General features: G+C 35.5%; 4 protein-coding genes across 8 annotated transcripts; 1 reads left to right on the top strand and 3 right to left on the bottom strand.

The window, feature by feature from the left end:
• The first annotated feature begins 644 nt into the window (after window positions 1-644).
• On the top strand, window positions 645-4,961 carry LOC111461457 (vesicle-associated membrane protein 711-like). The gene is made up of 4 exons (XM_023104982.1): window positions 645-1,058; window positions 2,289-2,479; window positions 3,134-3,297; window positions 4,485-4,961. The coding sequence occupies exons 1-4, from the start codon at window positions 839-841 to the stop codon at window positions 4,573-4,575; spliced, it is 666 nt and encodes a 221-aa protein (XP_022960750.1). The 5' UTR covers window positions 645-838; the 3' UTR covers window positions 4,576-4,961.
• Window positions 4,962-5,132: 171 nt separating this feature from the next.
• On the bottom strand, window positions 5,133-9,921 carry LOC111461455. Its single transcript, XM_023104980.1, has 3 exons — window positions 9,229-9,921; window positions 7,378-7,562; window positions 5,133-5,797 (listed from the first exon to the last, which is right to left on the bottom strand). The coding sequence occupies exons 1-3, from the start codon at window positions 9,779-9,781 to the stop codon at window positions 5,342-5,344; spliced, it is 1,194 nt and encodes a 397-aa protein (XP_022960748.1). The 5' UTR covers window positions 9,782-9,921; the 3' UTR covers window positions 5,133-5,341.
• Window positions 9,922-11,435: 1,514 nt separating this feature from the next.
• On the bottom strand, window positions 11,436-17,517 carry LOC111461453 (putative clathrin assembly protein At5g35200). Of its 3 annotated transcripts, none has more exons than XM_023104975.1 (16): window positions 17,365-17,517; window positions 16,623-16,734; window positions 16,477-16,546; window positions 16,202-16,299; window positions 15,588-15,729; window positions 15,400-15,500; window positions 14,469-14,552; window positions 14,265-14,315; window positions 14,100-14,165; window positions 13,961-14,026; window positions 13,786-13,866; window positions 13,606-13,683; window positions 13,257-13,427; window positions 12,679-12,757; window positions 12,325-12,443; window positions 11,436-12,096 (listed from the first exon to the last, which is right to left on the bottom strand). In XM_023104975.1, the coding sequence occupies exons 2-16, from the start codon at window positions 16,719-16,721 to the stop codon at window positions 11,725-11,727; spliced, it is 1,677 nt and encodes a 558-aa protein (XP_022960743.1). In that variant the 5' UTR covers window positions 16,722-16,734; window positions 17,365-17,517; the 3' UTR covers window positions 11,436-11,724. The 3 variants fall into 3 exon arrangements, with proteins under 3 accessions (XP_022960743.1, XP_022960742.1, XP_022960744.1); XM_023104974.1 differs by having other exon boundaries at window positions 16,623-16,746; window positions 17,365-17,516; XM_023104976.1 differs by having other exon boundaries at window positions 13,257-13,424; window positions 16,623-16,746; window positions 17,365-17,515.
• A 2,197-nt stretch (window positions 17,518-19,714) lies between these two features.
• LOC111461454 (probable glycosyltransferase At5g20260) lies at window positions 19,715-22,916 on the bottom strand. Of its 3 annotated transcripts, none has more exons than XM_023104977.1 (4): window positions 22,609-22,916; window positions 22,401-22,534; window positions 20,554-20,908; window positions 19,715-20,466 (listed from the first exon to the last, which is right to left on the bottom strand). In XM_023104977.1, exons 1-4 carry the CDS (start codon window positions 22,786-22,788, stop codon window positions 19,801-19,803), a joined length of 1,335 nt encoding a protein of 444 aa, XP_022960745.1. In that variant the 5' UTR covers window positions 22,789-22,916; the 3' UTR covers window positions 19,715-19,800. The 3 variants fall into 3 exon arrangements, with proteins under 3 accessions (XP_022960745.1, XP_022960747.1, XP_022960746.1); XM_023104979.1 differs by having other exon boundaries at window positions 20,554-20,913; window positions 22,609-22,844; XM_023104978.1 differs by lacking the exon at window positions 22,609-22,916 and adding an exon at window positions 21,380-21,483 and having other exon boundaries at window positions 22,401-22,418.
• Window positions 22,917-24,443: the final 1,527 nt, after the last annotated feature.

Genomic DNA, 24,443 nt, shown 5'->3' with positions numbered 1-24,443 from the left:
GTTAGAACAGAGACATCTTGACCATAAAACTATACTCGAGTTAAAGCATTCAAACATTTCGAAGTAACATGAGCTCACAGTATGCAAAAAAGGTATTTGAGTCATTTTGGAAGTTTCAGTTATACTTTCAATGAAAATCTTGCGTTTTGATTGGTACGCTCGGAACATTCAAGTAGTGTCAGTTAAAATGTTTATGGAGCGTTTTTTTTTTTACCTTTGATATTGATCGCATGATTTGACGTTAATGTTAGCTCCAAAGAAAAATAATATTTTCAATAACGCGTCAATATTTCTCAATTTTCCTATAAGATTTTTTTTTATTAATATGAGCAAAATTTTTATTTTTTAAATATTCATTTAAGAAGAATCATATTTATTTAGTAAAATGTTAGGAGAAGAAAATTTTTATTTGGTAATTTTGAGTTGATTTTATATTTGAATAGGGAAAATAATTCAAATTGAAATAGGGAAATGTGTTCGGATCCATTGGTAGCTACCAACCAGGATTGTGCCCGCTGATTTACAAACGCACATATAAAAGCTTTTCCCGCCAAATTCGGGGTAGCCCCTACGGCATAGCGTAACGCTATGGCATTGCACTACCACGCCACATTTCCAACTCACCGCTTCTCCAATTGGTTCTTCTCCGTTCTGTCCTCCACTTAAATCTTGACCTCTTGAAATAACAGAAATCCTTAACCTTCTCTTTCGGCTGAGAAACGATCTCTGCCAAATTATTCCCGGTTTGCGATTCCTGAGGCCTCTGGCCTCCGAACTCCTATTCTTTTCTCGTTTTGAGATCTCGAAACGTATAGGTTTTTGGCGGTGAAGAGGAGCGATGGGGATTCTCTATGGAATGGTCGCCAGAGAACACGTTGTTTTGGCGGAGTTCAGCGCTACTCAGACGAATGCGAGCGCGATTGCGAGGCAGATCATGGAGAAGATGAAGCAGGGAGAAGATGATAGCAATGCCTCCTATTCTCATGATCGCTATATCTTTCACATCAAGAAGACTGATGGCCTTACCGTTCTTTGCATGGCCGATGAAGCCTCCGGAAGTAAGTCTTTTCAATGATTGGATCTATCGAGTTTTTTCTGAAACTAAGTTTGATTTCCAATCCAACGAGGCGTCGAGGTTCCGTTCCTAATAGAGATGATAATACGTTTTTTTTTTTTTAATGAGACTTAAGGACCGAAAACGCGTTCTGAGAGTCTTTTTCTGATAGTTTTTACAACGTTATGCTTTTGATAACCGATCCTGAGCTCTTTGAATTGATTTCTCTCCCTTAAAATTTAGAATGAGCTTTTGTAGCTTGGAGTTGGGAGAAAAATTATGACGACTTCATTATTTTCCTCTTGGTATTTGTTCAAACCAAATGGATGTGTAAGAATGATACTGTTATTATCACAAGCATAAAACACATTTCTATTAAATTTAAACCGAAAGTTCGGACGTTCTCTGCTTGTGCTGTAGTTTTCTGTTGACCGAATTTCATTGTTCTCGAGGACAGAAGAAACTGTTTGCTCGGACGTTCTCGATGTCCTAATTTCATGTGTAAGAATGATACTGTTATTATCACAAGCATATAACACTTTTCTATTAAATTTAAACCGAAAGTTCGGACGTTCTCTGCTTGTGTTGTAATTTTCTGTTGACCTAATTTCATTGTTCTTGAGGACAGAAGAAACTGTTTGCTCGCGCGGATCTGTTTTAAATCATTTTCACAACAATCTGCATAATAAATGCTTTCTACTTCACTCTTTAGTCCATGTAAATATTGAGAATGTAAATAATTGGTGCAGTTATATGAATCTTCTTTCTCGCCCAGATTTGATGGAGAATTGCAAGAAAAAGTTAATTGACGAGATTTCGTAGGCTGCTTCTGCAAATTCGATTGAGAACTTCTACGAGAAATTGCATTTTTCTGTTTGGTTTCCGTTTTATAGTTTAGTTCCTTGAAACGGAATGCTACCAATTCATAAATTGTTCAAAATTTCATACGCTAAGCTTCACTGAACAACTTTCTTTTAAACAGTTTATGCTGTATTTTATTATCGTTGTTTTAGTTCTTGTTGAGCTCTTGGAAATTTTTTAGATCAAGATTGATTTCTCTTAATTCGAATCTACTTTTGTTGAATAGAAGTTTTCTTGATCTGAATAAAATGACTGCTTCCGTAGCTTTCATTTCGTTTATATCTAACTTTTCTTCAAGTTCGCAGTTTCACTGTCAACTTGATCAGAGAGTAGTCTCATTAACCGATGATAATGAAACTTCTATCATGTGCAGGGAGAATTCCTTTTGCATTTCTCGAAGACATTCATCAAAGATTTGTGAAGACCTATGCTCGCACAATTCTCTCAGCTCCTGCATATGCCATGAACGATGAATTTTCAAGGGTTCTAAGCCAACAGATGGACCATTATTCAAATGATCCAAATGCAGATAGGCTAAACCGCTTAAAAGGTGAAATGAGTCAGGCAAGTTCAAAAAATTATCTAATAAACTCTGTTTGATCTAAGTTAGTTGTTCATCCTATCAATCATTTGAAATAACGGTTGCTAGTGCTTTCCACGTTTCTGTCTTCTTCCGGCTCTTACCAATGAATTTAATTAGCTATATCATACTGCATAAAAAAAGACTTCGATGATAGAAAAGAATATTCCTAACGATGCAAATGCAAATAGGCTAAACCGTTTGGTGAACTGAGTCGGGCGAGTTCGGAAAATTATTTGTTGAACTCTGTTTGATGTAAGTTGTTTATCCTATTATCTTTTGAAACAGTGGTTCCCTGTGCTTTCCCAAATTCCAGCTTGATAATCGTTACAGTTTATTACCATTGACTCTCAGCAATGAATTTAATTAGCATCAGACTACGTTAAAGAAATATTTTCTTGATGGATAAGAATGTAAACATCTGATGGTCTTCGTGGGGCGGTTTTGATATAACGAGTCTGTTACAGAATATTGTATTTACATTTTAGTTTCATCACTCAGTAATAGAATAGAAATAGGCATATTATGGTTGAATAACTGTCTTTAAAGAAAATTTATTCGCATTTAATCAGTATTTGTTTACAATACTTCAATTATGCCGGAATAGAAATTCATCAAACATTGGTATTTGATGACAGGTGAGGAGTGTAATGGTTGATAATATTGAGAAAGTGTTGGAGAGGGGTGACCGCTTGGCTTTGCTGGTCGATAAAACTACAAACATTCAAGGAAATGCAGTTCGATTTAGGAGGCAATCACGTCGCTACAGAAACACCTTGTGGTGGAGAAACTTAAAACTCACGTAAGTGTCTTTGAATCGATTTATACGTATAAATACATATAAGGCTGTTTAGGTAGTCACTCCATGCATTACACAAACAATGATGTCTGCTTTCATGTTCTGCATTTAAATTGAAAAACTTATACAGAATCGTGATACTGAATTTATTAAGTTTGGTAATGAGCCTCAAAATACCAAATACGTATGAGTACAAAGAATTAATCATTGAATTAAAAAACTTAAGTTGGTGACTGGTAAGTGTTAATTTAATCTTTTTAATAAATTCTCTTATCAATTATTGAGAAAGAGTCATCGGTTTAGTTCAACTAGTGATTAAAATAGTTACGTAGTAAGTGCTAGTATTGAGAGTTCTTTACATGTATCCCTCCAGCCAACTGTGATCCTCTGGTATCGTTGCTGATGGGCCCCTGTATTAATGTCTTTCATAGAAAGAGGCTTAGAGGGCTGGAAAAAGATATATGATCAATGATATAATACCAAACTTTAAAGAAGATATCAAGAAAATGTTGTTCAAATTATTACATGTGGTAACTTATGCCACGTTAAATGATCATTCACTCAAAATTTTTGTAACCATCCAAGAAAAAATGGTGTTTATTCTTTTCTTTAATGTGGCATGAATTACATCAGATGACAATTTGAACAACATTTTCTTCACATCTTTCTTAAAATTTATCTTATATGATTGATGCTATGAATTTGTAACTATCTAAGAAAAATAGTGCTTATTCTTCTCCAACGTGGCATGAATTACAACATCGTGTGATAATTTGAATAACATTTTCTTTCTTAAAATTTATCTGGTACCATTGATGCTTTGATTCATATTAAGGAATGTTGCCAGTGTACTGAACCTTGAGTAATTATGTCTGGAAGTATACAAGTGCGTATAGGCCAGGGGTATCTTTTTGGTTAGTTTGAAGCTGTCGAAGCTTGCTTAACTTGTACTTGTCTGTTATCAGTAAGAGTTGGTTTCTAATTTGAACTACGCATTTTAATTGCCCTATGATCTTCATCAGGGTCTGGTCCGCCCCCCTCCCGACTCCCCCTCACTTTCATATGGAACCCAAAATTCCTTATTAGCGATCAAATAATCATAACTCATTATGTTTTTCTGCCCATATTATTATTTTGAATGTGAAGGAAACAAGAAAACAATAAACAGTGTGCGTTTATCCTGCCTGCAGATGTTCGTTGTTGCTCATCTTCACGATCGTCCTTTATATTCTGCTAGCATTTTTCTGCGAAGGGCTGCTACTGCCGTCCTGCTTGAATTAAGCAAATGCAGAAGACGCAGCTAAGTGATCTTCATCACTCATTCAAGAACATGTGCCTTATTATACTAAAATTGTACTCTGAAATATATGTGCAGTCGAAATCTTATTCTTCAAAATATACTGTACAGACTACATCAAATTTCAACCCACTTTCATGCAACCTTCGTATAGTCGCCGCCGCTGGAAGCATCGATTCCTCCTGCCTAGCAGAAGCTATGGCATACGCCGGTAAGATACGCAATTCTATGTCACCAAGCACACCACTTTAAGCTTCAGTTCACCGTCTACCCTTGAGATGAATTTCATATAGGTCATTTAAATACACAATTTTGTCTTCACTTTATATTTTCAAAATTCTTTTTTATTTATTAGTCAGAGTAGTTTCTACAGCCCTGTTTTTAAAACTTCACAAGCACATTTTAAGAGATGAAAAACTAGACGATAGAAAACGTAATAGTAAATAGATATTGTGAGCTTAAATTTTCGAAAGTAGAAAAACTAAGTCAAAACATAATTCATTGAGAGAAATCAGATTTAAGATGAGTTTGGAATGTTAAATTGAGAGGAAAACAATGCGTTAGAAGCCCAACACCTTATGAAGAAATCATATGCACAAAATAAGACCTAATCCTTTGTGACCACTCCTCTACTGTAAAGAAAATCGAGGTTTTTTTTTTTCTTTTTTAATCGAGAGCTTTTTTGGGGGGAGAAAAGATTGGGTTGAGGTTGGGGAAATACGGGGTGGGCTAGTGGTTATGTCCACTTCTCTAGTCAAATTCATCCACATTAAACCAATCACTTGAATCCCCACCTTCTGAATCTCTGTCCTGCTTCCATGCCTTCTGCTGATCCAGCTTTGGGACTGGATTTTCATGCAGCTGAACCCAATCATTAGACTCGGCTGATGAAGAAGTCCTTGGGGGCTTTGTTCTTCCAGCCAAATCGGTCCCATCACCCTCTATATCACTATCACTGAATGAGATACCTTCAAGCCTAACCCGATTTTTAGCATCCGTAGAAGTTTTTGAATCTGCCTTTTCCAACCCTTGATTGGTTTTCTCTCCAATTTCCAATCCTTCACCTCCTTCAATGATTTGGGAGGAGTTTGCCTTTTCCTCAGATGCCATATTTCCCTTCTGTTGATCACAAGTATCCTCAGAATTCACCCGTGATGTATTTTGCGTTTGAAGTTTATCTAGAAGAGTGTTTCTTGCTTCGACAATCTACCAAAAAAGAACAAAAATTAATAATATGAAATTGTTTATCGTGGGAATTTGAGTTTGACTGAAAGCCTCAAATAAATAATACTCCAAAAACAAACAAAAAAGGAAGACAGAATTCTGACATTGGATTTGCTTATAATGCATTCAGTCCAAAGGAAATTACTTAAACGTTAAAGACATAGGCAAAGAAGAAACCAACTAAAACAATTAAGGGCATATTTGGGAGTGATTTTAAAATGGTCAAAATCACTTGTCATATTCTAATCTATCCAAGACATGCCTTTAATCCTTTAAATATCAATTTTGTAAAAACTAAACACTTGATTTGAAAGATTAAAATCATGTTCCATATTAAGCTTGATGATTTCATAATCACTCTCAAACATGCCTTATGGTATAAGCTCCCAACAGAACATGTCCATGTCCTATGGTATAAGCTCCTAACAGAGGGACAGAATCAGAACTAATGTAGTTAAGAATGTTTCCCTCTAATTAAGTTAAAAGTCATAGCTGTAAGAGATCGCTAAGTTGTGTTTAAAGCCAACATAATCATTCTATGTAATCGACTAGTCACGCCATAGATTGCAGAAACAACTACAGGGCACGTACTGTGGATTGTTTTTGTCTAAATAGATTTAAGCCTACATTCCTGGGAATTTCATAAACTACAACATAATTAACCATAAAAAAAGTACAATTAGGTTTGAAACCAACTGGTTAATTCTTTTCAGTTCAACTGTGGTTTTTAAAGTAAACTGAAAGTTCAATGATTTTAATCTTTAATTTCTTAATTATTTATTATTCATTTTTTGGTTTTTAAAGAAAGTTTTAAATATATTCCTAAACACATGGTCGATTTCGTTTCCATTTTCTTAATGGCCATACAGAAACCCGAACACAACCAGTAGTTCTTTTAATTACTTGAACTATATCAGACTAACAGTGCAGAAACATAACCAAGCCAACCAAATCAGTAACTTTGGATCAATCAATTTCATTTGGCATTATCATTATGATCTCTCTCTCTCAAATATGGGTGGCATTTAATTATGGTGATATCACCAGCACATAGATGTTGGCATACATACTAATATTCAATTCGGAAGATACATCCTAGTGCAATGCATCAAAGTTATATGAAATATTTAGCATCGACCTAGCATGAAAAAGAACAACAAAAATAAACTGTACAATTCTAGCATGATATTCTTAGTAATGGAAAGAAAAGGGAAGCAAAAGTATTTCAATAGTAAGAACAGCAGATGAGGGCCATGAAATACAGTAAACACACAGAAAGCAAATAATGAAAGCTAGACATGTGTCAAGGCGTCCAACAAGCAGAAACACGAGACAGAAAGGACAGACAGAGCCACAAGATGAATTCTAGCTCAGCAGATGCAGATCCAAATTTATAAAAACTCAATGTAAAGATGAAGTAACTCCAAAATCAATTTATGCTTAAAAAAAAATCCTCAAGCAGTTCCAATTAGGCTTTCATGCAGCAGCAAGCATTACTCGTAATTACTGCAAACAATCTAGAAATGCAAAGTACGGCAATTTAAAAGGGAAATAAGTCTTACCTCAGAGGTTGCTAGAAGCTCAAAATCCGGTTGATCAAATCTTGGAAGCAAGAGTATATAATATATCATCCAGAATAGTTCATTGCTCATGAAACTCTGAAGCTTTATTTTAAGAGATGATATACTTGGCACCAACTGCTCAACAGTTGAAATGTGCATTCTTTGAACTTCAGACATTTTAAAATCTGCAATAAAGCTAATCCGAAGTCTTACGCTAACAGTGAAGGATAAAATCCGCATACAATGTTCCCAATGTGAAACTTAACTTCCCAATAACTACAACTACAGAGAAAACTTGCAGTGATTAAACATAAAAGTTGCGTTCAAAATATTCATGGGTTTGATGCTAACCCAATTAGCAATTCCAATTAAACATAAAGGTTAGTTGCACTACATTATTGTGGTGACTGTATTCATAGTTTAGTGAAAGCTCAACCATATGGGAGGCGTGTCAGATATCTACATCCTCAGGCTAGACGAGAACATTGAACGAGAAAATGTAGAAGCAATAAGGAGGGTGGTGTTAGAAATCACGACTCTTCACAATGGTATGATATTGTCCACTTTGAGCATAAGCTCTCATGGCTTTGTTTTGGGCTTCCCCAAAAGGTCTCATACCAGTGGAGATAGTATTCCTCACTTATAAACCCATGATCTTCCACTAAATTAACCAATGTGGGACTCACTCCCAATAATCCTCAACAAATGGCACCCAACGATTTTGACTCACAATCAAGGATGAGAAATTACCAATTGAAAGAAACAAGTACTTGTGCTTCCCGGAAAAGATCCAAAGATCATGGGGCAAACCATTTAAGAGATTTATTTACATTGTGCTACAAATGTTTCTCCAAAAAATTATTGTCCTCTTGTTATGGAGGGGGTTAGATGACAGAAAAGACAGCCTGGACTTAAGAGTAAGCAGAATACGAATATGCCCCATCTACCTCTTAGAGATTAGTATATAACTACGGTCATCATCACTTTCCATATACCAACTGAAGATGGTAAGCGAAATCCGTTGGGTTGATAATTGTTTAATACATCCAGCAACAAATTCTTGAAATGTAAACATCCAAATTCAGATGAGTGCTTATTGTCTATCATATGACTGAACTAAGTAAGTCATATTCATACTTGACACCATATTGAATAATTTGGGATATAATATGGAGAAAGTGTTGGTTTCTAAGTTATCACTGAATTGTTATAACCAGAAATATATTTGGACGAACACAAAATTGATAGGATGGAGGAGTTCTTGGACGAGAGGTGTTCCTCAAATCGAAGTAATCAATGCCTCTCGCTACTTCTTTCTAAAAACAGAACAGGCAAACCACAATTTGAAATACATATTTTCCATGAATCGAAGTAATCAGATAAAGTGATGGAGAAAGGAACATATAGTTTTGTTTTATCTTCTCTGGTTTAGCTCATGATCTAGATTTATAGTTTAAGGCGGTATGTCTAGTCTCTACTTGCGAGATATATTGACTTCCTCACGCCTAATCTCTCGTATCTTACATCGATTACAGCATCTAACAAAATTATATTGGTAATTAGACTTCATAATATTAGGAAGTGATTCTTGCATACGGAAAAAGAAAACAGAAACAGGTCAATAAGGAGAAGAAAAAGAGAAAAAAAAAAAACAGAGGGAGAGAATACAGTTGCACAAGGCTCCGGAGCATTTCAGTAGCCACCTCTTGTTTAATATAATAGCACACAATTTGCAGGCAAAATGATTTTATCCTAATCTCTATTTATACCAAATTCACTGGTCAACGATTAAATAGTGGCATATGTTTTAATTCTATCTCAAATATTAACAGCAAGAGATTTTGGATTTACCTGTTTCATCTAGTGCCAAAGGAAAATCCGTCCAGTACTCTGGCCGCGAAGAAATGTCGTTCACAAAACTTAGAACCTCATTCGTAATTCCCGGCGTATCATCAATAATCTCGTCATTGAATTCCTCGTCTATTGCATCATCGGTAGAACGACTCAGAAACGGCAGCAAGTTAGAAGCAAGCCTGGATATCTCTCCAACAGCCTTGTTGCTCTTAACAGAGAGCATTGAGAAGCCGTTTCTCAAACCACCGCCAATCTCTGCGAGATCATTGCGAATTCCTTGAAGCGTTTGAGACGGCGACGAAGAGTTCGAACACGAGTCGGAAGAATCGGCGGGAGAAACGACCGCCGAAGACGGTTGAGGAGCGAGAAAGTTGGTGAAACCGCGTAGCTGACGGCTCAGCGTCTCACCGAGTGCAGAGTAATCGTCTTCAACAGAAGGAACAGCGGTGGTGAAATGAGCGCAATCCAACGACAAGGATGAACTATTGAACTGCGATTCGGCTGAGACATTATCATCGCTCGCTTGGAGAGACTTAAACAACGAAGACATAGTTATTCACAGATTCCGATCGTCCGGATTGTTACTGAATGGAATTGAAAAACAGAAAGAGAGAACGCATTTCGGAGAGCTTCGGAAATGGCGAAGAAGCTCGTCTCGTCTCTTTCGTTCCTTCTCTTTTCGTCTCCGTCTCTCAGAAGTCACTTGCAGAGAGAGTTCTACAGTTTCTGTTTTGATCTCTCGCTTTCCCAACTCCACCAAGTGCCTATTTCTTCGCGGTGCCGACTCTGATTATCCTCTGCGAAACGTTCCAGAATAACCACCTCTACCTCACCAAATCCGCACAGTTAGGTCCACAAGGATTTTGCCACGTCGACTTCTCGATTCGCTGCTTAATTACCGATATACCCTTGACCGCCTCTCCTCGGGCTATTACAAATTTAGCCTTACATCTATTAAACACTTAAATAATTATCTAGTCATCTTTCAATTTTCTGTTCAATAAAAAAGAAAAATTCGAGGTTTTAAATATAATGGAGTAAAATTAAATTTTACATTTAGTAAAATCAACCCTTCACAGTCAAAGTAAAAAATGAAAGTTAAGAAATTAAATTCATGTGGAAATATGGAAATGAAAAATATCAATAAAATCTCGATTTCAAATATATATTTAAATTAACAAATTAAAAATTTTATTGTTTTAAAATAAGTTTATAACAAATTAAATTTAAATAATAAAACGTTCATAATGCTCCGGGAACACAATTCGACAAGTAAAATCAGAGACAAAATAAATTAAACATTTATTTATAAAGTAAATACCAGAAGTCAATTTTTAAAAATAAAATAATAATTAACATTTTTTTACCTGGTACCCAATCTACTGGTTTCTCCCAATTCGGTCAGTAAAACTAAGAACATGATGTCTTGGCTCTGTTCCCTTGTCCCTTGCCAAGGTGCCATTGGGCAAACTGTTGAGGATTATTGGGATTGGGAGTGTCCCACATTGGTTAATTTAGTGGAAGATCATGGGTTTATAAGTGAGGAATACTATCTTCATTGGTATGAGGCCTTTTGGGGAAGCCCAAAGCAAAGCCATGAGAGCTTATGCTCAAAGTGGACAATATCATACCATTGTGGAGAGTCGTGATTCCTAACATGGTATCAGAGCCATGCCCTAAACCTAACCATGCCAATAGAATCCTCAAATATCGAACAAAGAATGGCGAGCCTCGAAGGTGTAGTCAAAAGTGACTAAAGTGTCGAACAAATGGTGTACTTTGTTCGAGGGCTCCAGAGAAGGAGTCGAGCCTCAATTAAGGGGAGGCTATTCGAGAGCTCCATAAGCCTCAGGGGAGGCTTATAGTGTGCTTTGTTCGAGGGGAGGATTGTTGAGGATTATTGGGATTGGGAGTGTCCCACATTGGTTAATTTAGTGGAAGATCATGGGTTTATAAGTGAGGAATACTATCTTCATTGGTATGAGGCCTTTTGGGGAAGCCCAAAGCAAAGCCATGAGAGCTTATGCTCAAAGTGGACAATATCATACCATTGTGGAGAGTCGTGATTCCTAACACAAACCGCCCAGGGAAAAAAATATATATTGAATTTCGTTTGATTAAAAAGAAAAATAAAATATTTTCAATTAAATTATGTAGCCATACAGCAAAAAAATAAATAAATAAGTAAATAAGGAAACAAAAAGGAAAAAAGAAAACTAGAAATTTTTCTGCTTAATGATTCACAATAGCGAAGCAGGTTTGCCAGCAAATTTGCCAAAGTATCTAAAACATTATTACCATCTTTCATGACACAAATAATCAATCAAAAGCCTGTCTCACTAATTATTATCAAAAGAATCTCACTCTAGCTAAGCTTAACTACTGCACATACACAACATATTGTACATCTGTATACTCCATATTTAGCAGTTCCCAATCCAAAAAAAGCTTGATCGTTAACATTCCTATAAGAGTATATTTCTTTGAATAATGTTAAATGAGACCAGCATATGGATTGGAAGCATGAACAGGCATACCCGGACCGTAGTGGTGGCCATTGGTTCCATGAGGATTTCCGAAAGGATTCGACTGTTGCGGTGGGGGAGCCATCATCATCATCTGTTGCTGATGCTGGTGCTGATGCAACATGAAAGCTTGCTGCTGGTTGGCCATAGCTGACATTTGTACTGAATGAGGTGCAGCCACAGCAGACGAGGCAAAAAAGGGATCATGGATTGGCTGTTGTTGCACCATGGCACCATGCACTGGGACTGGCTCCCATGGATTGTAACTCACGTTCTGATTATTTCTTCTGATTGCATCATCATACAAGCTGTCTAATGTAAGCAAGTCCAAACCTCCGGCCTTTGGCAATGAGTTCAAATCATTATCAGAATAATATTCATAATTTGGCAAAGAGAGAATAGAACGTTGTTTAGAAGTTAAGAGAAGTAGAAGAATAATAGTTTGCTGGACATATTTTGATGCAAGGATAGAATAAAAGTTGGGAAATGTTACTGATTTACGTCACTATCGTGTTTATACATTCAATATGAATGCAAAATTTGATGTTTAGTGGGAGAAGATAAGTACCAATTTGCTTGTAGCAGCTACATTTTCATTTGAGCTTGGTGCCGTAACAAGTGCCAATTCCCAGCCGGTAGTTGTAGTACCATTAACTTGGCTTGGAGCAGAACTGGTTTTTTGATCGGCTGTGATCACAAGCAGTAAAATTAGTCCAGCTGACTCCACGTGTATAATAATTCAGTTATCACACACAAGCTTAAAGTTTCAAAGTTCCCCATTTCTTTACTGACTTCTAAAATGTAACTTCACAAAAAAATTTGGAACATAATCACTTCAAATTTTGCTTCACCCAAGAACATATTGAATGTTTCTATAGCTACTGAAATTCGAAGGAAATGCAGAAAGAAAGAAGAGAACTACCATCTGGGACAATAGCCAACGCCAGAGAATTCTTTTCATCCAAATTGGAAGTAGCCTCAGGTACAGGATCATTCAAACCCTAACCAAAAGCAGATAATTATCTCAGAAAATATATTTCTAGAGGAGTTATCTCACTTCAAATTAGTAACAAATATGTTTGTAATATGTGCAATCTACTTTTGTTTTATTTTTTTCATAGATACTTTAGTGTTTGTTTATTTGAAAATTTCAAAATACCTACCCTATTTACTTCCGGAGATTCTGAAGACCATACAATTTCTTTCAAGCATTAAAATAAACAATTCTAACTACGTAAAATTAAATTTGAGTTATGGGACAACTGGTAACTCCAATAAAGTCTCTTCTCGATCATGGACAAGCATGTACAGTAAATAATTTGTTAGTAATATACGTTATAAAAAGATCAGAATTCATGATAAATTTAATATATAGTTTAATATTTTAAAGAAAATGATTGGCGAAATTCTTTGTGGTAAATTATAAACTACTTACGAATCATAGTTTTATGTCTTAATCTACTGATATCAAGAGTAGATTGACTAGCAGTAGAAGTTTACCAACAAGTCAGGTGGCTCAGTCACGGCTGGTTCTACTTTAACTGGTTCAGGTGGTGGGGGAGACGGGGCTGGTGGAGGTGCCACTGGCTGTTCAACTTGCGCTGCCGGTTCCTTCTTGTACTCGATGGCCAAAATGTCTTTAGGAGCAGCCAGTTTAGCATCAGCAACCTGCTTATTATGGTGCCCCAAAAATAGTTCAGGTGATTTAATTTATTAGAAATGAGATGCCATTTATTCAGGTGGATTTTCAGAGGACGTCTTGGTTTCGAGCGGTTTAAGAGGACTTGGAGAACAAAAAAGTTGGGAGAGCATAAAAAACAATGAATAATTGACGAGGGGCAAACACTACCTGATCCTTACGAATGGTTGAAGTCCGTGGAGCTTCTCTTACATATTCTTCCATGGCTTGTAAAAATGATGCAGGGGGCTTCAAAATGTGAACCAAGATACAGAACTCAGTACTTTTTATGTGTGTTTGTGTGTGGAGGGGGACATAAAAAAGGCAGATAGCAAAGGGAGGACAACCTACCTGTTCAATCTTTGTAAATGTCTGGCCACGCCCAATATCAAGATTTTTACAAACTTCATAGAACTCAGAGAGCCTCTCCGCCTGCAAAAATGGAGAAAGTTACAGTCATGTCAATACAACTCATATCTTGTGCACTACTATGAATTGACAAAAACGGCAAGCCTGGTGCCAATACCTGCTGGCCAGCCCGCCTGTAAATTTCCAGGGCTTTCATTGCATCTTGCCGTTGCATCTCGAAAAACTGAATTTTAAGACTGTTAGTTTCAGTTTTTGCATTTACATCAAGCTTATCTGGCAATCAGATCAATTCTTACCTTGTCAACTAAGTTTACCGTACCATCACTGATGGCTTGATAAATTTTGATGCTCTCAGAAGCAACCTGCAAAAGGATAAAAAAAAACATGAGAATGAGAAGGACCAGCCATGCAAACGAGTAAAGCTTTCTCACTGGACATGCAAGAATGTAAGAGGTTCATACCAATGAAAGGGCTAGCTGAATTACAAAATTATGAACGGCGGCTCCTTGAGGCTGTAAAGAAGTAAAAAATGTTCCACAATAATTAAGGAAAAATCCAGGAAGTTCTCATATTTAAAAACAAAACCATACCGCATTATTTTCAGTAATAAAAACCTAGTCACTGGGATATAATTACATCTACCTGAAGCAAGGGTCATAAATTACCTGACAACCAAGTACCCGATATAGAAGCTCTTGTAATGCTGGCAACTGCTCAAGCAACTCAGCAGTATCTAGATCTTTGGTTCTCTGCACCATTATCCATAAAATTTACCTCAATGTAGCTGAAACAACATTCTCAATTATATGAAACCCAAATAGCAATTAGATGCAGTGAATTGGTGACAAGCGCCTCTCAATGATAGTTCCCATGCCTTGTACTCTCTAAACACAAGATGAGGTTCGAGCAAGCTTGGTCTCATTATTTATCTTCTAGGGACTTGGGCTTTAAAAGGAATCATAAAGGAAATGTTGCAGTGGCTTTCATCAGAAGCATCTTTCATGCCGTGGACAGGGAAACTGGGAGAGTCTGGAGCATACTTCCAGCACCTTCTCTTCTCTTGGTCCTCTTTGGCCAATCATATCATTTGCCAAATCCAAAGCCATCCACAGAATATTGCAAAATTTATTTCGAAATGAAGGTCCCGAAGGAGACTTTTGGTGGCTGCAGTTTTTTGGGCAATTTGGGTGGAGAGGAACCAATACACTCTTGAGGCAACCTTTTCAACACCGCAAGAATTTTGAGAAAATGGTTTCCTGGGTCTCCCTATGGTGGTGTCTCTTTTTCAGGCTTTTTGTGATTATTCCTCTTTTAATAAGCAAGTACACGAGAGGAGTTTTTTTTAACTCCATTCATTTACGAAGTTAGTTCCCTCTTCCTCTTCTTTATTATTCTCGAACTAATAATATTAGTTTCCTTTTAAAAAAATAAAAAGAACAAGAAAAAGAAACCTTTGTTTATGATAAACACAAGGTGTGCATGCACCAATTGGAGAATTGGAGAAGGAAGTAGTAGTTTAGTCTCCTAGAAAGCAAATTAAAAGATCGAATGAAAATAAAAGGATAGTTAATCAACTAAAGAAGAGTATTTCCTTACCGCACGATCTGTCTCAACGTCATACTTCAGCACACGGAAACATTCCAACCTCTCCTCCAAAAATAAGGCATATGAACGAACCCAAGCAGAATAATCCCATGCTACATGCAGCACACGAAATGTTTTAGATTGAGATTTTCAATCTTTTTATATTTTCTTTTTCAAATCAAATGCCTTAGAGGAGGTACCATTAGCACTGGAATCGTCCTTAAAATGAGATAAATTAAGCATGTGGTTTCTTCTCCTGCCATAGTTAATGAGTTCTTCGTGAAATGTGGGGTCTACTTCCCGCAAAGCACGATGGATAACAACCAAAGTCTTTAATGCAACCTACAGAATGAAATAATAATACGTTAACAAAGTTTAACAAGCACTACAAATCTTAATTGGAGATGAAATCTAAACCCAAGCCATCTAAATTTGAAATAAATAATCAGGTACTTTCCAATGGATAAACTGTGTCTACAAATATTACTTGTAAGTGGAACACTTTTTCGGTACGAACGCCACCATCAATTTTACGTCCACAACAGATAGAGATGCTTTTATATAACTTACTTTCCCTAAGACTTTGCAAAGAGTTCACAGAACTGACATAATAGACCACAATGTCAAATGTAACATTTACCAGCACTGTTAACATGCACAATAATACAGAGGATGTAAGCTCAAAAAGTTATAGAAAGACTGAATGTTCTACTTAGAACTTTGAAACGGGACAGTATATCTTGTTTATGATGGCAGTTGATGTGAAAAGAGTACAGATTTGTAATGCATATGATGGTAAGACATGTAGACTTACTGCCCAATTATGCGTCTTTGATAATCTTCTTGCCAAAGCATGAATGCAATATGCAACATCAGCCCTAGGCCTGGTAGCTGAGATAGCCGCGAATATAGCTGCAGATAAAGTCCAAAACCATCTCATTTTAATATTACGAGTTATATAATCGTACAACATCAGGTAGAAGAAACACATTATCAAATAAAAATGTGAAGTTCAGATGAAGAACATGTGAAGAGACATTCAATCGGACAAGATTAATACTATCTTCAGAAGAGCATCAAAGAACACACCTCGGATATGTTTTTCTTTTGCAGGACGTTCAACATGATTTGTTGCCTTCACTATAGCAATGTCTAATTCCTGAATTCAACATCGCCCCAAGAATGTGAGATAGATCCAGGCTATTGAGATGCAGTACGAGTAGGACTTATAGTACCTTATAATCACTGTTAACTTTAGCTAATGAAACTGTGGTAGTATCCTTCAGGGCCCCCAGTGCTTTTCTTAAGCTGTTCTGTGTACCCCCACCTGACATCCTCTCTCCCTCGCTGTTAAGAAACCTACAGGAAAGGCAGAAATTTGACATGGTTCAGCTTGCACAAACATAAACTACACACAAAAATGAACTACGATACATTGCATAATGCATAAATCTTCATAATTAATTAATATCAAGATTTGTCAATTGATCTGCAAATTCAAAGGCAAAATTGAAGCAAATAGAAAGCCGTCAAGGTAGTCGAGAATCATATTAAATATCATATCCATCAGCAATATTCTCGCCGACACCCAAAATTTTAGAATTCCGGCAACAAAATTTCAAAAAACCGAGTTTAAAAAATAGAAACTCAAATTTCAAAACAACTATTTCCAGAGATACGCCATGAATTCATCAATAAATATAAATTTACTGTCATTAAAAACACAAATTGAATCGCCAGTAAGCTCAAAAGGGAAAGGTCGGAATCGAACCGAACAACCTAGATTGCACTAAACTTAAACCAAGAGTGTGCCGTTATCAGTATACACAAGGAAAAATAGACAAAATCTAGACTGAATAGAAAGATCTAAATCAAGTAGAGCGCGATTCAACGCAACACAAAACCTCATCCACAGTTCAAGCAGAGATACGAAACAGAAAATCAGGAACAAATTAAAGATCACAGAGCTCGATATACCTGAAACGGAATCGAGAAAGAGAGAAGACAGGTCGATCGGAGGGTAGTCTACAACCAAAGAAAAGTCCCAAATGTGAAGCTCTCTATATGGTAGTCGACTCGTCGGCGTCTTCCAGAGCTTTAACCATTATTTTTTTAAATAATATTTTTCATTTTCTACTTTTTATTTTATTTAATGCAATTTAATTTTCTCTAAATCTGTCTCTTATAATCTTCGCTGTCAGACAAATACGGAGTTGCAAGAATTAGTACTGCGCTGAAGTTAAAATGGGAATCATTCTTCTATTACGCGTTTTCATCTGCTTCCTGCATTACATTATTGAGATCTTGCCACGTGTTGTGAAAGATGCTGATCTGTCGTCCACGACTTTAGAATAAAAGCCCAATTAAATATTTCATATCACTGGTTGAAATTTTGGAGCTGAATGTACTTATTAATAAACGGCTATATTAATGGGAGAAAATAGTTTTTTTTAAAAGTAGATTAAAATATTATTTTCTTTTATTTTCAAAATTTATAAACTAATTGTAATTACTATTTTTAATATTTATTTTTAAACAAGTGAATTAAAATTACACTTGAAAATGCAAATACAAAAATAGAATGAGTGTAAAACAAATAAATTTAATTAAAAAAAAACATATAAATTTGAATTAGTTGAACATATTAATAACAAATCAAATATCTTTGACTATATATATTTTAAAGTAATAATATATTTATTGTGAAATCCAATTGTCATTTAATTTATTAACATTTCAATAATATTAAGTATCATGAGTTTTTTTTTTTTAGTAGCACGATTGAATTACACACTAAAAAATATATATTTTATTATTTAAAAAATAAATTGTAATTGAACACCAACAAGCAAACAATGAGTGCAACCCATAATTAGTATTTATCATAATGTTTTGTTTAAATTACATTTAACTAATATATGCAAACGAGAAAATACGATGTGTTTTTTTTTTTAATAAATACAATTGAAAAAGGGAGAATCTGAATTTATTTAAATTGGTAAGATAATAAAGTCTTGAACTTATTATCAGTTTTAAAACAATTTTTATAAGAAATAGAGAACATTGACTTGGATACCATTTGTAACAGTTCAAAGCACTCCACTATCGTTACAATTTTCTGAAAGATAACTATCTCGGTTTCATCTATAAATTGATATAGAATCCTCATTAATATAGGTTGCCCGGGACTCGAACTCGAAACTAGTCGGATGGAGTAGATAACTTACTTTTTTAGAAATTAAGTAAAAAAAAAATCCCTGAATCGATTCTTTTTTATGAATAGATCCAGCGAACACTCGGCCTAGCGGGCGAACATGGCAGGCTCCGGCTCCGCTCTTTCCTTGTGCCTATTTTGTCGTAGGAGGTTGGTTTACAGGTACAACTTTTGTAACTTCATGGTATACTCATGGGAAGCAATGAGTGGAGATTCTCCTCTAGAGAGTTGAATGAGAGGAGACCTTCACGTCTAGTTCGGAGGCGTGGGGATATCTCGACCCTACTTTTTCCCACCGTTACTAAACATTATCCGTTTTTGCCTGTTACGTATAGTCCTTAGTCTCACAATTTTAAAATACATTTGTTAGGCAGAGATTTCTATACTTTTATAAAGAATATTTCGTCCCCTCTCCAACCAACGTAAGATCAATATATTATTAACCTAATTTTTCATTAATTATTTACTCAATATTTAAAAAAAAAAAAAATCACTCGGGAGGAAATGTCAACTTTATTTATAAACTATATGTAATGATTATTGACAGTTTTCTATAATTATTTATTTATTAATATATTTTTGGTGATACAATTATTGTCATCTTTTTCTTTTCTGGTCATCATCCAGATGCTTTGGACCAACAGGCAAGAAAGAGTTGGATTTTATTTTTCCAAAAATAAATAAATAATAATAATAATCATGTTTATTATTAAAAGTGGTTTTAAATTATATATAAAACAATGTATTATGCTGGCCGCCAGTTTGCGTTGTGTTTTTATTTAGTTTTTAAAAGACGCAACACTTTGGCGTAGGAATAAGATGGTCCTTTGAGACAGCTCACCCGCCTCATAAATCCAAAATGTCGGTTCCAATATTATGTAATTTCTTAAAGTTTGGCGGTGCCCAATAATCTAATTAAAAAACTTTAGGTTAATAGTTTATAACATTTTAATTATTCTAATTTTAATTAATACTATGGTATTAAATTTGCTAATGTAAACGACGTTCAACGAAAATAATTGTCTCTTTTCAATTATTGACGTGGCAAATAAAATACTTAAGTAAAATTTATTATTTAAACGATTTTGCAAAAATAAAATTAATATTTCTTCTTTGTCTCTCTCGTCCGTCTACTATCAAAACAAAAATATTTAAATTTTTAATATTCAAACAAATTAATTTTTTTTGTAAGACAATGTTCAATGCGAAGGCCTAATATTGAGTCGTCTAAGCCAAACTGAGTGAAGCACCATATGAAACACATCAAACGGCTTCGCCGGCCGATGGACCTCAAAATGTCTCTGCACTTTCATCACACCTTGCTGCAATTTCAAGTACTTCGCCGGCGAAATGCCTTTCAAGATCTTCTTGATCTCCGGAATTTTCTTCGACGGAATCCGCAGAGAGAATTTGCTCCAATCGAGCACATCGTCGAACGGCAACGAGTAATAATCAGAGATTATAACCGGTACGCAACCACCTTGGATCGCTTCCACTAACCTAGGGCTTGCAACTTCATATCCGCTAGGGCACAGACAGAATCTGCTCCGACTAATAAATTCGCCGTAGTTCTGGCCTTTATGAAGGTACTCGTGGACCTGGATTTCGTCGTCTTTATCCTTCCAATGCTCGAATAGCATCTTGCGGATGAATCCATGCGCTCCGCCGGCGAAAAACGCCAGAATCGAGCGATTCTCTGGCGGTTGGCCAGATCGAGAAAGATTGAGTTGGAAATTTGCAGGTAAGTTAATCTCCGGCAACGACGCATCTCGCACAGGATTGAAGCCTTCGGATGTGTTCGCATTGCAGAGAACTCTGATGAGATATTTGAAGAGGTCAGGATCCGCTTGCGTGATGTCAGGCGCCTGAAAGCTTTCCAGAATGTTAATTTTGTTAACTTCACAGTTCTTCCTCCACAGATTATGAACAAATTAAATCCGTGAAAAACTTACCCAATCGTGGCAGGAGGCCATGAAATGATCGGCGCCTCGAGTTCGGTTCCAGTAAGGGTACCGATTGGCTACGACGGTCACATAGTCCTTGAAAATGCGAATGAGGCGGTCACGTGCGTAAGTGGTGATGGGCGTGTAGATGTATTCGATGATGTAAGCGATGCTTACGGGCAAGAAGAAGACATGGGCCTCATCTGGATTTTGGGCCGAAAATGGGCTTTTTCCGCTGTCCATCTCGTCGATGAAGTGACCCTCGATTGAGTATATGTTTTTCATCGGCCCATCGTGGATCAATGGCTGCTCTCCTTCCTTGTAGGTCCATACTTTGAACCTCTTCACCATCTCAATATGACTCCTGAGCTTATGCACCAAGAAAAACGGAAACTATTAGTAACATTACACTTCTTTTCAACTCCAATCCAGACGGTTAGACATAACACGAACACGACTCTCCATAATAGTATGATATTATCCACTTTGAGCATAAGCTCTCATGGTTTTGCTTTGGGCTTCCCAAAAAGTCTCGTACCAATGGAGAGAGTATTCCTTAATTATAAACTCATGATCATTCCCTAAATTAGCAGATGTGGACCTTCATCATCCAACATAGACTACTTAACCCAAATTATAAAAGTAAAGTTGGGCGGTTGAAATTTTGGAAAACTAACAAATTCAGGTCAGTTCCCAAGTTGATTTGAGTCAAATAATAATGATTCGAAACACCTCTTTTTACACTGTTTCGGAAACCTATACAATATTTCCAATCCTAACAGAAAAGGGAGGGAAACAAATACTCAATTTAAGGTGAGTAAACAGAATTTCATACTCGATCTCATAAATACATATAGAATTTTGTGGAAAGCCGTATTAGATGAAAATCGTATGCACAGCTTTGAGGGAGATCTTTCATATCTTTCGAGATCATCCACCCTACAATATGGGGTCAAAAGGTCAAAACATTTTTTTTTATCAAATCAACCTGACTACCTCGAGAATAGAGTTATAATTCAATCTTACCCGTAAAAAAATTTAATAATAATAAAACAACTCTATACCCCAACTCAACTCAACTCGTTTGCAAAGTTAAGTTTAGGGTTTATGGCTTAAAATTTAGGAATAAAAATATAAAACAAAATAAATATGTAAATTTAGAAAGTAATAATATTAATATATATATATATATATAAATAAACCATTGGAGTGGCGTGGAGTAATTTAAAAATTAAATAAATTAAATGATGATGAATGGGCAACTGTTTGGCCAAAAACAACAAAAGGAACAACGTCAATAGTGACAATGTTCGATTATTTAGGGCAGCCTAGATTTAGTACGAGGCAAGGCGGCTCCGCCGCTGCCCCTGCCCATTTCTTCCTAATCATTCTACCCTAAAAAAAAAAAAATACACTAATCATGTTTTAATTCCATCCATTTTTTTCTTCAAATTATATTATTACCATTCCTAAAAAAATAACAATTAATTTAAAAATAATGAATTTTTAAAAATTTGTAAATGATTAATTTAACACAGAGACTTAATTAAAAAAGATCCAATTTTTTAATGCAGTAATATTAACAAGCAAAAAAGTTGAAATTAAAAAAAAAAAAAAAGTCATTTATTTATCAAATTAACGTGCAAATCGAATATTAGAGAATGTGAAACGTTTAAGGCAAAATTAAGAATGCGATACGTTATTTCTTTTTTTTTTTTTCCCAAAAATGTGATAATTATTAATAATTTTCCTTATTTGAAAAAAAAAAATTATTTTACGGGGAAAACAAACAAAGCATAGAAACTTTATAGAGGCAAAGATGGAAAGGGAATTAAAAGCGACAGAGGAATCTTAACTGATGGAAAGCGTATGCGTTTCTGTAAACCCTTCCTCTGGGTATGAAGCTTTCCACCATTTCCGACGTGTAGTTTCGCCGCACAATGGCTTCTCGGATCTCCGCTCGAGCTCTCGCCAAATCCTCCTCGATCCTCTTCAAGACCCAACAAATCAAACCCATCAGCAACATGAAGTAAATAATTAGAAAAATAAAGAATCCAAAACAACCTTGTCGGCGGAGGGCGGCGGTGGCGGTGGCGGTGGCGGGTGTTTGGATGGGTGGAAAAAGGGGATGTTTTGGGTTATAATTAGAGGAAAAGGGTTGTGATAATTTGGCCGGAAAAGGAAGAGGAGGAGGAGGAGTAATGGTGGGAGAAGGAAGAGTGGGAGTCTGTGTGAGGAAGCCATGAAAGGAGGAAGAAGAAGAAGAGAGGAGGTTATTTAATGGTGAAATTGCATGGTGTTCTTTTTAAGTTTAATATGGAAGGAGGAAGGAAAAGGGAGGATTTTATGTGGGTTTTGACCAATACTCTTTTAATTTTAATTTGGTAATATGTATGGGAAAGCATTTAAGGTGAGAGAAATGGGAAATAATTAGTATAAATAAGTGTAATTGGATTAGGATTTGGAATTCATATACTTAACAAACACGGATGGAGGTAATGAGGCAGTCTATCTGAACCGGACATGGAGTTTAGTTGGTTGCCGGTAAATCTATCCTATTAGATGAATACAACTCTCCGCAATGGTATGATATTGTTCACTTTGAGCATAAGCCCTCATGGTTCTGCTTTGGGTTCCCCAAAATGTCTCATACTAATGAAGATAGTATTAATTGATTATAAACTCATGATCATTCCCTAAATTAGCGGATGTGGGATTTTCATCATCCAACATGTCTTAGTCCTTCCACAATACTTCTCTCTGTCTCTTAGAGTGAAAAACTATCCTTACAAACCTACACGAGTTCTTTCACTATATTTTGTCCTTACTTGCATGAATCCTAGAAAAATTCTTAGGGTGTCACTGAACAAGCAAAACATGTTTAACATGAAGTGTCTACGACTGAGTGCACCATTTTTATATAAGTAATTATTTTTTTTTATTATTTTAAATCATTTTTAGTCATCATATCCTCTTTATTATTGTTGGAGCTAAGTTTAATTTTTTTTTTTTTTTTTGAAGTTGTATAAAGACTTTATTATACTTTTTATGGAATTAAACAGAAGTTTTAGGGAATTTCTTAAGGTGGAAGGTTTAATCGCTTAACACTAAGAAGAAGAAGAAGAAGAAGAAAAAAAGGCGGATTCCCTGAATTTTGTTTGTTGGAGTAACTATGAGAGTTAAATAGATATAATAATTGTTTTTTTCAAATGGAATTAGATGTAATGCTCAAACATTACTAAATGTGTGATCATTATTTTGACTACAATAAATAAATTAATTAATAGGATAGAGATATTTAAACTTCCGTCTTAAATAAAAAGAATATATGTCAATTATAGAAATTAAATATTCATTTTAACTCGTTTGATATAGGAGCTAAAAGAGTTTTTTTCTAGTTGACTAAAAGAGAACGAAACCGAAATTATATTCTCCATCAGGTCAAATTAGTGATGATTGATTTATTATTATTATTAATAATTATAGAAAATAAGTCAGGTGATATAATATTAAAATTATATTTCTTTAAACGATAGAATTTTTAAAATATCTTCGTAACATTAATCCACACGAAAAATTTATTTTTTAGTTCATGAGAGGGCTCTTAAAAAAAATTATTATGTTTATTGTTTGGGGTTAGTTTTTGTGTATTAAAGGTGAACCGGAATAATAAATAAGATACTAAATATTATTTTAACGATGAACGGTAAAATTTCATTTTAAAATGGTGAAATAAGAGGCGATATTAAAATTGTGAGGCGGATTGATTCGGGTATTCGAATATCGCATATGGGAAAGGGTTATGGGAGGAGTACGTAGAGGAAGAAATGGAGTATGCGATTTGCAGTAGAAGAGGGAAGCGAAGCACATGGGGAATTTGTTTTGTTTATGGAAATGAG

This window comes from Cucurbita moschata, unplaced genomic scaffold, assembly GCF_002738365.1.
Source record: "Cucurbita moschata cultivar Rifu unplaced genomic scaffold, Cmos_1.0 Cmo_Scf00025, whole genome shotgun sequence".
NCBI classification, from domain to species: domain Eukaryota; kingdom Viridiplantae; phylum Streptophyta; class Magnoliopsida; order Cucurbitales; family Cucurbitaceae; genus Cucurbita; species Cucurbita moschata.
Note: the sequence above shows the minus strand (reverse complement) of the source record. Positions and strands in the feature narration are given on the sequence as shown.

Excerpts from the sequence above, each read along its gene's own strand:
- LOC111461457 (XM_023104982.1), top strand. The coding sequence starts at position 839 with ATGGGGATTCTCTATGGAATGGTCGCCAGAGAACACGTTGTTTTGGCG. Across the intron at positions 1,059-2,288 it reads GGCCGATGAAGCCTCCGGAA|GGAGAATTCCTTTTGCATTT; the intron begins GTAAGTCTTTTC and ends TATCATGTGCAG. Across the intron at positions 3,298-4,484 it reads TGGAGAAACTTAAAACTCAC|ATGTTCGTTGTTGCTCATCT; the intron begins GTAAGTGTCTTT and ends TCCTGCCTGCAG.
- LOC111461454 (XM_023104977.1), bottom strand. The coding sequence starts at position 22,788 with ATGGCTTCCTCACACAGACTCCCACTCTTCCTTCTCCCACCATTACTC. Across the intron at positions 22,535-22,608 it reads CGCCGCCCTCCGCCGACAAG|AGGATCGAGGAGGATTTGGC; the intron begins GTTGTTTTGGAT and ends TGGGTCTTGAAG. Across the intron at positions 20,909-22,400 it reads AACGCATACGCTTTCCATCA|GAGTCATATTGAGATGGTGA; the intron begins GTTAAGATTCCT and ends GCATAAGCTCAG.
- LOC111461453 (XM_023104975.1), bottom strand. The coding sequence starts at position 16,721 with ATGTCAGGTGGGGGTACACAGAACAGCTTAAGAAAAGCACTGGGGGCC. Across the intron at positions 16,547-16,622 it reads AAGTTAACAGTGATTATAAG|GAATTAGACATTGCTATAGT; the intron begins GTACTATAAGTC and ends TGTTGAATTCAG. Across the intron at positions 15,501-15,587 it reads GGACGATTCCAGTGCTAATG|CATGGGATTATTCTGCTTGG; the intron begins GTACCTCCTCTA and ends TGCTGCATGTAG.
- LOC111461455 (XM_023104980.1), bottom strand. The coding sequence starts at position 9,781 with ATGTCTTCGTTGTTTAAGTCTCTCCAAGCGAGCGATGATAATGTCTCA. Across the intron at positions 7,563-9,228 it reads TTTGGCACTAGATGAAACAG|ATTTTAAAATGTCTGAAGTT; the intron begins GTAAATCCAAAA and ends GCTTTATTGCAG. Across the intron at positions 5,798-7,377 it reads AGCTTCTAGCAACCTCTGAG|ATTGTCGAAGCAAGAAACAC; the intron begins GTAAGACTTATT and ends CTTTTTTGGTAG.